This window comes from Antennarius striatus, chromosome 11 (genome assembly GCF_040054535.1).
Source record: "Antennarius striatus isolate MH-2024 chromosome 11, ASM4005453v1, whole genome shotgun sequence".
NCBI classification, from domain to species: Eukaryota; Metazoa; Chordata; class Actinopteri; order Lophiiformes; family Antennariidae; genus Antennarius; species Antennarius striatus.
This window is the reverse complement of record NC_090786.1, coordinates 1,945,122-1,958,651: the sequence shown is the minus strand read 5'-3', so window position 1 is coordinate 1,958,651 and position 13,530 is coordinate 1,945,122. Positions and strand designations below refer to the sequence as shown.

General features: G+C 48.3%; 2 protein-coding genes across 4 annotated transcripts; one reads left to right on the top strand and one right to left on the bottom strand.

The window, feature by feature from the left end:
- Positions 1 to 50: 50 nt before the first annotated feature.
- On the top strand, positions 51 to 6,372 carry abhd12 (abhydrolase domain containing 12, lysophospholipase). Of its 2 annotated transcripts, XM_068326625.1 has the most exons (14): positions 51 to 149; positions 1,137 to 1,302; positions 3,848 to 3,969; positions 4,041 to 4,146; positions 4,225 to 4,344; positions 4,417 to 4,447; positions 4,617 to 4,662; positions 4,760 to 4,892; positions 5,002 to 5,039; positions 5,150 to 5,229; positions 5,306 to 5,388; positions 5,632 to 5,710; positions 5,787 to 5,914; positions 6,011 to 6,372. In XM_068326625.1, exons 2-14 carry the CDS (start codon positions 1,139 to 1,141, stop codon positions 6,054 to 6,056), a joined length of 1,176 nt encoding a protein of 391 aa, XP_068182726.1. In that variant the 5' UTR covers positions 51 to 149; positions 1,137 to 1,138; the 3' UTR covers positions 6,057 to 6,372. The 2 variants fall into 2 exon arrangements, with proteins under 2 accessions (XP_068182726.1, XP_068182725.1); XM_068326624.1 differs by lacking the exon at positions 51 to 149 and having other exon boundaries at positions 766 to 1,302.
- Positions 6,373 to 6,475: 103 nt separating this feature from the next.
- pygb (phosphorylase, glycogen; brain) lies at positions 6,476 to 13,513 on the bottom strand. 2 transcript variants are annotated; one of them, XM_068326618.1, is made up of 20 exons: positions 12,719 to 13,513; positions 12,004 to 12,105; positions 11,838 to 11,916; positions 11,652 to 11,755; positions 11,446 to 11,577; positions 11,254 to 11,365; positions 10,692 to 10,774; positions 10,455 to 10,598; positions 10,235 to 10,327; positions 10,013 to 10,159; positions 9,441 to 9,604; positions 9,255 to 9,369; positions 9,079 to 9,180; positions 8,857 to 9,004; positions 8,716 to 8,774; positions 8,493 to 8,634; positions 8,205 to 8,412; positions 7,914 to 8,048; positions 7,232 to 7,298; positions 6,476 to 7,122 (listed from the first exon to the last, which is right to left on the bottom strand). In XM_068326618.1, exons 1-20 carry the CDS (start codon positions 12,959 to 12,961, stop codon positions 6,958 to 6,960), a joined length of 2,544 nt encoding a protein of 847 aa, XP_068182719.1. In that variant the 5' UTR covers positions 12,962 to 13,513; the 3' UTR covers positions 6,476 to 6,957. The 2 variants fall into 2 exon arrangements, with proteins under 2 accessions (XP_068182719.1, XP_068182718.1); XM_068326617.1 differs by having other exon boundaries at positions 10,013 to 10,327.
- Positions 13,514 to 13,530: the final 17 nt, after the last annotated feature.

Genomic DNA, 13,530 nt, shown 5'->3' with positions numbered 1-13,530 from the left:
TTATTGAAGCAGCTCCACGGACTTCCGGGTTACACACCACGCATGCGTAGTTGAGGTGGGGCGAACCAGTCGAATCCTTTCCTGTGACTCTGAGACGTTTTTTTCGTTTAGAAGAAAAGTGAGAAATTACCCCGCGTCATCATGAGATGGTAAGTATTTATTGTTGATGTAAATCAAAAAGAACAACCTTTAAATAATTTAAAACGAGTCAAATTATTTAAAGTGAGCTAAAAAATAACTGTTTCCTGCTTTACGTCAAAAATGTTAATTTACTCATTAAATATTTACTGTTTACTCATTAAATCTTTGTAATTTTTAGGAAAATGATTTTTAGGACAAACTACATGAGTCACAGCTGTAGTTTAAATTGTGTGTGAAACCAACATTAACTATGATAAAGAACCAACGACAATCAAGAGTTTACTTCCTTATCATTTTTCAGCCTTTGTCACCAGTGTCTTCTCGTCTCTATGTTAAACTAATCCATCCGGTTACTGTCACAGGGGTGGAATACCTGTTATGTCACCACCGGCGTGGCTTTGTTCGATCTAATTACCACCTTCTGTTTCCAAACCTCATTCCCCATCGGGATGAACCGCAGCCTGTTATCAGAAGAGAACTCTGTTCGCTTCATTATCTGGAGAGTAAAGGTCACATCCATGCGCCTCTACTTGAACTTAATCCTATTAATGGGGGATATTTTGTAGAATTATAGCATACACGTGTTTTTACAGTTGTCTTTTATTTATCATGTTGTTGGTTCTTTGTTTATTCCGATGAGAAGTCGTCTGGGGTGAGATAATACACAAGTGACCCACGGTGTCATAAAAGTCACCATGCGCTGCTTTTGTTTTGGTAGTCGTTGCTCCGACATTCCTCAAGGGCTTTGGAGGCAGCACGCTGACGTCACGTGATCGCGTCCTGGCTTTTTCATTGGCTACCGCGGGTTAAGGTTTTATCCGTGGCTCTGCGGATGTCAGTGAAAGCTGGGGGCTGGAGGCGCTGCCGGTGTGTCTCGTCTTGCGGGGCTCATTGATCCATTCCCCGGCCTTCTGACGGCCTCCTCCCCGCTGACAGGCCCGCTGGGAACGGCTGGTCCGTCCGCCGGTCACCGTTTCGTGTTTTTAACGTTCCAGTAATGCGAAAGCGGAATAACCCGCTGACCGTGGAGCCCGACGGCGGAGCCGTTCTGCTGGACAGCGACACGGACCTGAAGCACCGGCCCGGCCGGGGAGCATCAGGGCCCGCAGTGGGGAGCCGAGGCGCCCCGGCGGACCGGAGCATGGGCAAGTCGTTCAGGAGGTGAGGTCAACCGGGACTGGACGTGTTCATCCGGTTGTTATGTATACAATTATCCAATATATAATTAATATAGTAATTTATAGTATATAATATTTAACATTATATAACTATAAAATAGAATTAGACATAAAAATATAATAGAGTTTATGTTTCAAATTTTAAATAATTTGTTTTATTTCACCGAACACAACAATTTAAATGATCATTTCTGTTTTTTTCATTTATTTTGTTGTCATTTTTCCCCCTCTTGTTATCTTTGTATCTGTTATGTCCAGAATGTCTTCATTTTTATGCTTCGGGCAATGGAGAAGCTAAAAAATAAACATAATATTTGCTAGTGTGTTAACACATTTACACCATTATTGATGTAGGATATCTTAATATAGTAAATATTTGCTGTGAATTCATCTGAAGAAGGAATAATCTCAGAGTAACACTGGTTATCACAACCAGTCGTGCTAGTCGGATTGGTTCCAGTGCGGTCGGGTCGCTCTTCATTAACAATTGAGTTTGGATCAGATCAGCTTCACACAGTTTCATGTCAGCGTCTCATTAGCTTTGAGCTAGCTTGGTTCTGATCTTTATCTTCTTCTTCTCCATTGGACTTCTCCCTTCTGCATCCTCTCCTCTCACACCAACTACCTTCATGTCCTCTTTCACTACATCCATAAACCTCCTCTTTGGTCTTCCTCTAGGCCTCCTGCCTGGTAGTTCAAAGGTCAGCATCCTTCTACCAATATATTCGCTATCTCTCCTCTGGACATGTCCAAACCATTTCAGTCTGGCCTCTCTGATTCTAATCTTTATGCAAAGCAAAAATAATGTCTTTATCTTAAGCTAATCTAACTGTTTCTCCTGTTTCCTGTGTTAGACGGGACAAGCAGTCCCGAAAATGAAATAATGAAATAGCTATTTCCTGTAACTTCAAGGTGTTCTGCTACGCTAAGATAGCCCTTTTTTTCCCACCGTTTCCAGTTCTTATACTGAGCTAGGTTGGTTCGTATTGGTTGTATTGATTGTATTGTATTGATGACACCATTCCAAAACCTGAGAGAGGGACATAAAGGGATGACATCACCCCTGTTAGCGTGACTGAAGTAGCTACAGCTAACATTAGCTTGTTGTCAGAGAGCCGTCTTTCGACTCACTGATCAAAAGTGGATTTCCACTTAGTGAAAGTAAATTTACTTTGACTGCAGCAGACATCAAAGTACTTCCTGTGCCTCCAGTATTTAGACGAGCCGCAGCGTCTCTCTGACCTCCTCTGAACGAACTCCAGCAGCTCTGCGTATAATCTGCTTTTATTTTAAGCATCAGCACTTTTTTATTTTTAGAGCCCACACAGGAAATGACCTCGCTGCAGATCATGGGTTTGATTCCTCACTTTCACAATCGTAGTGAAAGAAGAAGTGTGTCCTCCGGTCGTCCGTGTCAGCGTCTGCCAGCACGAAAACCTTCTAGTCGTACTTCAGTCCGTGAATAAAAACCCACCAGAGTCACCTGAGAAACGATCAGCCAATCAGAAGGACCGACCGTCATCTGTGGAAAAGTGAAGCTGAAACATTGTTCTGTGAAAGATGTTGTATTTTTATTGATTAAAGCGCAAACAATCAAATAAACAGTGATGAGAAACAGTAGATTGATCAATAAGTAAAATATTGATGATAAAAATTTTTCACAGTGCAGACGTTCAGTCAATAAAGACAGGAAAGAGGTTATCCAAGCATAAGGACCACAAACACTTTAGCATAAGGACTACAAATGGCGTAGCTTAGCATGACTACATACTACATACTGTCTAGAGACAGTGTCCCTGAGGAAAAGACAGGAGACAGAGCTGGAGGTAGCAGAGATGAAGATGCTGAGGTTCTCTCTGGGTGTGACCAGGAAGGATAGGATCAGGAATGAGTACATCAGAGGGACAGCACATGTTAGAGGTTCTGGAGATAAAGTCAGAGAGGCCAGACTGAGATGGTTTGGACATGTCCAGAGGAGAGATAGTGAATATATTGGTAGAAGGATGCTGAGTTCTGAACTGCCAGGCAGGAGGCCTAGAGGAAGACCAAAGAGGAGGTTTATGGATGTAGTGAAAGAGGACATGAAGGTAGTTGGTGTGAGAGAAGAGGATGAGAAGACAGGGTTAGATGGAGGACACTGATTGGCTGTGGAGACCCTGAAGGGAAAAGCCCCAAGGAGAAGAAGAAGCATGACAACATGTGGTTTACCTGAGCAGGTTGACCTCTGTGTGACCTTCAGGTCAACGCTTGGCCAATGAAACTGAACACATCCTCATCGTGTGTGTGTGTGTTTGTTCCTCATTGTGTGTGTGTGTGTGTGTGTGTGTGTGTGTGTGTGTGTGTGTTCTCATTGGGGCTCCGGTTCCGTTGCCGTCGGGAACAGAGACATGAATGATTCAGGGTGGCGGGTCATGTGACCCCACGGCTCCACTTACACTCTGATGACATCTCAGGCCACCTGATCAGCCGGTCCTTCTGACCCCTGCTGACCTCTGACCCCCCTGACCTCTGACCCCTGTCCCTCACAGGCTGTCCCTGGTGGGGCGGGTGCGGCGCCTCCTCTTCTGGCTGCTCCTCTTCTACCTCTCCGTTCCCGTCGTCATCAAACTGTTTCCCTCCATCCAGGCGAAGCTCGTCTTCCTCAACTTCGGTGAGAAAATCTTTCTTACTTCTGGTCATGTGACCAGCTGTCATGTGACCTGTCGCTGACCCTTCCTCCAGTGAGGGTCCCCTACTTCATCGACCTGAAGCGGCCCCTGGACCAGGGCTTGAACCACACACACAACTTCTACCTGGAGCCCGAGAGAGGACAGAAGATCGGAGTGTGGTAACGTCCTCGTCCTCCTCTTCCATGTGGAGTCGGCATCACAGGTGCATCGTGGGTAATGTGGTCTCTGTGTTGTAGGCACACAGTTCCTGCTCACATGTGGAGAGAAGCTCAGGGGAAACAAGGGGATTGGTACCACTCCACGCTTAGCTCCGCCCACCCGGTCATCCTCTATCTCCATGGAAACGCAGGAACCAGGTGAGGCCCCCCCCACAAACACACAAACAAATCTGACAGTGTGTGACCTTTGACCTGTTTGTTTCTGTGCAGGGGCGGAGACCACAGGGTGGAGCTGTACAAGGTAAACAAGCTGAGTAAAGTAATCGAGTACTCTGACAGTTTTGATGAATCGTCTTGTTTTTTCAATGAGCTTCTGCGGTCTTACTGTCATGTTTATTTGTGTTTATTAGTGATTGTGTTTTGTTTGTGTTTATGTTTATTGTTTACTGATGTCTCCTGTCTTCTTTTAGGTCCTCAGTTCATTCGGTTACCACATCGTCACGTTTGACTACAGAGGTGAGAAAGATGGCGGTCACATGACCTTCACCTGTAGACCCCTCAAAATAACCATGTGTGTGTGTGTGTGTGTGTGTGTGTGTGTGTGTGTACACAGGGTGGGGCGACTCAGACGGCTCCCCCTCAGAGTGGGCGATGACATCAGACGCTCTCTTCCTCTATGATTGGCTGAAACACAAACTGGAAGACAAAACAGCACTCTATGTGTGGGGACACTCTCTGGGGACGGGGTAACACACACACACACACACACACACGTAACATACATAACACACATAACATACACTCACACACACACACACATTCAGGTCTGTTTAAATCTGATTGTTGGTTTTTCAGAGTCGCCACCAACCTGGTCAGACGGCTGTGTGACAGAGGTACACACACACACACACACACACACACACACACACACACATACACATATGTGCTCCTGTTAGCTTTTGTGCTAGCTGTGCTTTTTAACACATTTCCGTGTGACGTTCAGGGACCCCACCGGATGCTCTGATTTTAGAGTCTCCATTCACAAACATCAGAGAGGAGGCCAAGAGTCACCCGTTCTCCATGGTAACGAACGTCCAGCAGCCAGACATGTTGTGTGTGTCGTTCATGGTCACTCAGTGTGTGTGTGTGTGTGTTCCAGGTGTACAGATACCTGCCCGGCTTTGATTGGTTCTTCCTCGACCCCATTACAGAAAACAACATCCGCTTCGCCAGTGATGAGAAGTATGTGACGTCAGCAGTGACCTCTGACCTCTGACCCTTCTCAGGGATCTGAGAAGTTCTTGAGGAATTTTTTTGTTTCCATTTCAGGTTTTTTTTTCTCAAAACAAAATAAACTTTTGTCTGAATCGAGTCAGAAATAATCGAACGATGTCCTGCGTGTTGCGTTCAGGGACTCATAGTATTTAACATAAGACTGCAAAATCCAACGTCCCTGATCGCGTCCTTTGCTGTCTTTCTTTCCAGTGTCAATCACATCTCCTGCCCGCTGCTGATCCTCCACGCCGAGGACGACGGCGTGGTTCCATTCCACCTCGGCAAAAAGGTAAACGTATACCCTGACAACCGATCGATCAGCCAATCAGCTGCCGCCGCTGACATGACTCCGCCTCTTCCTGCAGCTGTACAGCTTGGCGTCTCAGTCGAAGAGCCTCAGCGGTCACATGGTTCACTTCGTCCCGTTCCCCTCGTCTCTGGGATACAAGCACAAGTTCATCTACAGGAGCCCGCAGCTGCCAAACATCCTCAGGTACGCCATTAACAAGCCCCGCCCCCTTGCTGAAATAAACAATCAGATTCTTCATTTCATGTCAAATTGAAGCGTCGATTCTGTTTTCCGTTGCAGTGATTTCTTCGGCTCGGCTCACCGACAGACGGACGAGTCGGCGTGAAAACACGTGACCAAACGCTCCATTGACTGACGGCACATGAACGCCTCATTCCTTTCTCTCTACATTCCCGTCACGCCGCCGGGGATTCGCTCCGATGTCAGCAGATTGACTTTAGGTCTTGTGGAGCGAAGATGATGATGAAGATCAAACCAAACTGGAGAAAAACCAGATGAAAAGAAAGTGAAGAATGTTTTTATTTGTCTTTTATTTTGTTCTTAATCTCCATTATTTTTTTGTTTAACTTCTTTGGTTTCTGGTTTGGGTTTTTTTTTGAAGGCCTGTTACAACTTGAATTAAAATTAAATATTTAATTGTTTTTTCTGGTTTTGTTTTTGGAAAAACAAATTTAATTTTCTTAAATGAAGATAGCGGATTAAGCGGGTTGGAAGATGAATGAATGAAGATTTTATAAAACAATCTGATGACACATTAGAAATTGAGTTTATTTCAGCAGGAGACATGAAAACAGCAGGTCTGGTGTCAGTGGACTACGCTACCCAGAAGACACCTGTGATGTCACACTGACCTTTTTGTCACATTCAATATCTATTGTAATTTCATATGAAAAAGTAAAAAAAGATAAACAAAATGTAAACCATAAAATAAAAAAATCGTGATTTGTGTTTTCAGTGGAGGTGAAACGGTTTCAAGTCCAAGATTTTAATCTACCCATCGCCATTAATCCCACATGATTTGAACGCACCATCAACTAAACAAATCTTACAAGAAAAAAAATAAACGAAACAACAAATCAGAATAAAATATGTTTTAACCCCAAAGTAAAGATAGAGAAATACAAAATAAAAGCTGAAAGAACTACAAACGGACATCAAAGGTTTTTTTTTCTGCTAGCTTATCTGCTAGCTAACTTCCTGGTGTACTTGATAGTGACTACTGATGGTCAGTTCTGGGCCTCGAACAGCGGCTCGTTGGGCGGGGGGATCTTCACGTCGGACAGCTGGACCCCCCAGATGTCGCGGGCGTAGTCGGCGATGGTCCGGTCGCTGGAGAACTTCCCGGCCGCCGCGATGTTACGGATCACCATCTTGGTCCACTCTTTGGGGTCCTGAAGCAGAAGTTAAAGCTCAGAAGGCCCGATTCCGTCCGGACGGGTTCCGGAAATCACGTCTGATTGGATGAGACGCGTTCAAGTGTTGCAGGATTTTTATGGTTACCTGGTACAGCTTCCCGACTCGGTCCTGACACCTGACGTAGTCTTCAAAGTCAGCGAACACCTTGAATCTGAAGCGAGACGGAAAACAGCTGAAACTTGAACGACTGAAGTTTGAAAATGAACGGTTCAAACAGCAAAGGAATCATGGGAAGTTTGGTCCCCTGACTGGATCCTCTGGGTAATGTCCCCCAAGGATGAAGACATTTTTACCAAATGCTAACTCAATGTTAGCCATGTGCTAGTGCGAGCTAGAGCTAGTATTAGGACGTCTGCAGACAGCGCTATAGCTAAGATTACCACGCTAAAGCTAACATTAGCACATCTGTGGGTAGTGCTATCGCTAAGAACTAGTACATCTGCAGCCACTACTATAGCTAACAGTAGCATGTCTACAACCAGTGCTAATGCTAACAGTAGTATGTCTGAAGCCAGTGTTATTGCTAACAGTAGTACATATGCTATAGCGAACAGTAATACATTTGAAGCTACTTCTAGAGCTAACATTAGCAAATCTGCAGCAAATGCTTAGGCTAACATTAGCACATCTGCAGCCTGCGCTATAGCTAACATTAGCACATCTTCAGCCAGAGCTCCAGAAGGTTGTCAAACGTCGACAGACGGCGTCCCAGACATCATCAGGTGTGCGCTAGCTAGCGTCAGCTAGCAGGACAGCGTCGACTCACCTGTCATGACTCAGCAGCTGCTCCACCAGGTCCCTGAACAGCCCCGGTTCCGCCGGGCTGAAGAATCCGTCCCGGATCTGATCCACGGCTCGTCTCAGCTCCGGCAGACGCTCGTAGAACTCGCGGGCGTTGTAGCTGAAAAACACAAACAGGAAGTCAGGGTTCACCCTACGTTTGGCACCATCTCACCACGCTGCTGCCTTCAGGGAACGTCAGACTTCTGAGAGTCGCTGCTTGACTGATGGATTACAGTCCAATTTGCAGACAGGAAGTGATGCACGCAGTGCCCACCCCTTCCTGTCCAGGTCGCGGACGTCGGCGAGCTTCATGCCGAATATGAAGAGGTTGTTTAGCCCCGCCTCCTCGGCCATCTCCACCGTGGCGCCGTCCAGCGTCCCGATGGTCAGCGCTCCGTTCAGCATGAACTTCATGTTCCCCGTCCCAGAAGCCTCGGTTCCCGCCAGCGAGATCTGCTCTGACAGGTCGGCCGCCGGGATCACTGGGAAAACCATCCGTAACGGTTATTGATCGATGATCAGGTGTCACCGCCGGATAGATCAATCGATCAGTCGCTCTCACCCCGCTCCGCCAGAGACACGCGGTAGTTCTCCAGGAAGACGACCTTCAGCCGGTCGCCCACCGCCGGGTCGTTATTGATCACCTCCCCCACCGAGGTGATCAGCTTGATGATCATTTTTGCCACGTGGTAACCGGGCGCCGCCTGCGGGAGGAAGGGGAGGAGTCAGTCCATCAACATGTCACTGTCAACTCTGTCTGGCCAAGAGAGTAGAAGGGGCGGGACCTTTCCTCCGATCATCACCGTCCGCGGGACGAAGTCACCGCTGGGATCCAGTTTGATTCCTGAGGACAGGAGGTCTTGTCAGGTTTTGATCGTCTGATTTTTGGTAATTGATGACTGACCATTGGTGATCGATGGTCTTACGGTTGTAGAGCATGACGGCGTGCAGACAGCTGAGCAGCTGCCGCTTGTACTCGTGGATCCGCTTCACCTGGACATCAAAGATGGAGTCCGGGTTCAGGGTCACATGACTCTGCTGCTGCAGGAAGGACGCCAGCTTCAGCTTGTTCTCCTGGGAGACATGGTCAGACTGGGGTCAGACCGGGGTCAGACCGGGGTCCGACTTGGGTCACCGTTGGACCAGACCTGCTTGACCCGGGCCACGTCTCTAATGAAGGCGTCGTCGTCGACGTACTGCAGGATTCCTCGGAGCTGCTGGAGGTCAGTCAGGAAATCGTCTCCGATCCGCTGCAGAACAGATGATCAATCAGTCAATCAGATCACTGATAACTGTAAAACTCTGGTCGTTTTGGCGCCCTTACCTCGGCGATGACATCGTAGAGACCGGGGTTGCACAGGCGCAGCCAGCGCCGCGGCGTCACGCCGTTGGTTTTGTTCTGGAACTTGTCCGGTTCCACGTCCCAGAAGTCTTTGAACCTGCAGCAGAGAAACCGTCAGCGCTGCACGCCGTCGCCTTGTGGCTCCAGAAGCCCCGCCCCCCGGCTTACACGGTCGTCCTGACGAGCTCCGAGTGAATCTGAGCGACGCCGTTGACGGCGTGTGATCCGACCACACACAGGTGAGCCATGTTGATCCTCTTCGGATCGCCTTCCTCTATCAGAGACATCCGACGCAAACGACCCGTGTCCCCCGGGAAGAGCGCCGCGATTCTCTGGAACAGACCGGAGTAGGAACCAGTAGAGACCAGTAGAAACCAGTAGAGACCAGAAGAGATCAGTACAGTCCAGTAAACACCAGTAGAGTCCAGTAGAGACCAGTAGAGACCACAAGAGTCCAGTATAGACCAGTAGAGTCCAGTAGAGACCAGTAAAGATCAGTAAAGATCAGTAGAAACACGTAGTCCAATGTAGTCCAATATAGTCCAGTATAGTCCAGTAGAGTCTAATAGAGACCACAAGAGTCCAGTAGAGACTAGTAGAGATCAGTCCAGTCCAGTAGAGACCAGTAAAGATCAGTAGAAACAAGTAGTCCAGTGGAGACCAGTAGAGACCAGTAGAGACCAGCAAAGACCAGTAGAGACCAGCAAAGACCAGTAGAGTCCCATAGCGTCTCTACTCACGTCCAGGTGTCTCTGGTTGATCTCGTAGATCAGGCTCAGGTGTCGCGGCAGCAGCTTCTCGAACATGAATACCGGCCATCGCTCTAGTGCCTCCGGCAGCACCGTGTGGTTGGTGTAGGCGCAGGTGCGACGAGTGACGTCCCACGCCTGGATACACGGACACACGTCAGCATCACGCGCACCCCCCCCCCGCACAGCGCTCACACAAACGTGACGTCGCACCTTGTCCCAGTCCAGGTGCTCGACGTCCACCAGGATCCTCATCAGCTCGGGGATGGCCAGCGCCGGGTGGGTGTCGTTCAGCTGGATCGCCACCTGGAACCAGGGGACGCATCACTGTGAGCATCACTGCTAGCAGCAGAGCTAGCTAACACTTCCCGTGGGATGGACTTGAACCCTTGTCCTTGAGATCTGGGCTGAATCTACTTCCTGGTTTGCTCACCTTGTCAGGAAACGACTCGAAGGACGTCCTCAGACAGTCTCTGCAGCCAAACTTGGGGGACTTGAACCTGCGGATGATGTCCTGCAGCGTGGCCGCCACCACAAAGTACTCCTGCTTCAGGCGCAGTTCTTTCCCCTCAAAGAACTACAAAAACACTGCAGAATGAGTCCCTGGAGGACTTCCTGTAAACCTACAGCCTGAGCCGGACCCGTCGGACCGCTCTGGACTTGGACTCACGTTGTCGTTGGGGTAGAGGACTCTGGTGATGTTCTCCGCCATGTTCCTGTCCAGAACAGCTTCAATGTAATCGCCAACGTTAACTAGGAGACAGAGAAGACGCTGGAACAGGGTGGCCTCACCAGAACCACCAGCTGACCCCCGGGCCCGGACCCAGACTCTAACCTAGACAGGGAGTCCCCGGTTTTCAATCTGGCACTGATCTTATTGATTAGTTAATTTGACAAACATCTGTGACCCCGCCTCCTAGAGTGACCAGTCGAGGCCAGTAGAGTCTAGTAGAGACTGATAGAGAAAGAGACCGGTGTAGATTGGTAGAGGTCAGTATAGACCAGTAGAGGTCAGTAGAGTCTAGCAGACTGATAGAGAAAGAGACCAGTATAGACCATAGAGGCCAGTAGAGTCCCTGACAGGAAGTCCCTTGTTTTCAATGCGGCACTGACCTTATTGATTAGTTGGTCTAACAAACATCTGTGACTCCGCCTCCTGGAGCTAAAACTAAATATTCAACATGATAAAGCTAGGCTAATTGCTATCCCACTAGCACACAGATCACACATACAGTTGTGCAGTTTGAAGTCCTGAGGAGCTTTAGCGGACCACAGCCTCATGGTGTTGACTGTGTTGTTATGGTAACCAGGAACCGGAGTGTCATAGGGCATTGCCAACACCACCTACACACACACACAAACACACACTCTGTTGTTTAACGCTAGCCTCTAGCGTCCTCGTTAGCATCTGGGCAGCGTCACACCTGGGTGTCGACCCACTTCACGCCGTTCTCCGTGTTCTCCACGCGGCCGTAGTAATGAACTGGCAGCATGTATTCAGGCCGCGCCTTCTCCCACGGGTTCCCATACCTGAGCCAATCGTCTGCCTCCTCCTCCTGTTGGGGGCGGAGCAACACATTAATCAATCATAGACTATGGGGGGTTTGTGCGTCGTGCAGCGGAGACTTACCTGCCAGCCGCGGCGGATCGTCTGGTTGAAGATTCCAAACTCGTATCGGATGCCGTAACCGTACGCCGCCAGACCGAGCGTCGCCATGGAGTCCAGGAAGCACGCTGCAAGACAGGCGTCAGTTTGTCAGTTAGTTTTACCGATCAATACCTTCATCAAACCGATCGATCAAACCGGGCGGCATACCCGCCAGTCGTCCCAGGCCGCCGTTCCCCAGACCAGCGTCCTCCTCGATCTCCTCCAGCTCCTCGATGTCCAGACCCAACTACAGACAGGAAGTAAATCAGACAGACAGGAATCAGACAGACAGGTGTCAGACAGACAGGAAGTGCGTCAGACAGCCGGGCGGTACCTGGTAGAGGGCCTCGTCACAAGCGTTCTGTAGGCCCAGGTTGATCATGGTGTTCTGGAGGGTTCTACCCATGTAGAACTCAAGAGACAGATAGTAGACCCTCTGGAAGCAGACAGCACATTATCTTAGCATGTAGCTCTTTATGCTAATCTTGGACAGTTAACAGCAGGAAAATTCCGTTCGATTGCGAAAAGGTTCTTCAGAGAATTTAGCAAAACCTCTTGAAGTCCACCAGTGTAACCCTAACTCTAAAAAAAGATTGGGAAACATTAAATATTTCAGTTTTCACATTATTAGTAAATGTAAAACCAATCATCACGGTTGAAATGCAATTCATACTTTGACACAAACTAAGACAAAACTTCATGTCCGGATGTAGGACAACCCGGTTTAGAGCGTAGCAGCACTCTGGCGCCCTCTGGCGGACCGGCAGCAGATTGTAAAGCGGCGGTTCCGAGAAGAAAAACGAACCAAACTTTTCCTCTTTTATCGAAGTTGGATGATTTTTTTTTTTACCTCATATATTTTTATAAATTTTATTTTATGAGTCAAGACTGAAGAAAAAATCTCTTATTAATCATTTATTGACCTGCAAGATGCGTTTTAAATGTTATTAAATTAAATTCTTCATATTTTTCTCCTCTTCTACGTCATCATATCTTATTGATGACGCAGTTCCGCCCTGCTCATCCTCCTCGGACCATCTTCCTCTCACCTTTGGGTCTTTTTCGTAGTAGTACTGCTGGGTTCGGATCCAGCGGCCCACCAGGTAGTCCCGGACGGTGTGGGCCAGGGCCAGGTAGTAGTCCCGGGGAGTCGCCACGTTCCGGTCCTTCACCACCGTGTAGTGGAGGTGCTGGTTGAAGCTCCTCTTGATGCCCTGGACGTCCCCGAGGCCGGCGATGCCCCGCACGCTGATCTGCTTCCGCTTCTCCTGGTCGCTGAGCGGCGCCGCCATTCTGTCACAGTCAATCCGGACGGAGGAGCTTGCTGGGCGGCGAGACGAGTAGCGGAGATACCGGAGAGACGGAACCTCTACCGCGGGTGGAGGAGGAAGAGCTCCGCTGCCACGCCCACCCTGACAACTTTGACAACTGTTGAGTTTGAGGGGGCGGGGCCTGGATGAGCCGGGGGGCGTGGAATTCAGGAGATCAGCTAACAAAGATCGTGTGGTTTACAGGAGGGCTCACTCTAAGTTACGGTCAATCTTAGAATAGATTAAATCAATTTAGGAGGCAAATGAAGTTTAAAATCGAAAAAAAAGGATGCTCTACTTCTTCTTGTGGTGTGAGTTTGAACTGGAGTAATTTTCTCAGAAATCTATGTCATAATTTTAGTTGTTCATCACAACTGTGGGCGTTGACGAGTTAGTTCAGTATAGATTAGATTGAAATCTGATAAAACGCTGAAAGTATGAGGAAGAAGAGAACAGGTTCTTTATTTCCGGTGTCAGAACACTTGAACCTGCTTCCGTCTCTGAACACAAGAATTAACAGGTTGCAGCTGGGTTTTCTTCAATCGAAAAAA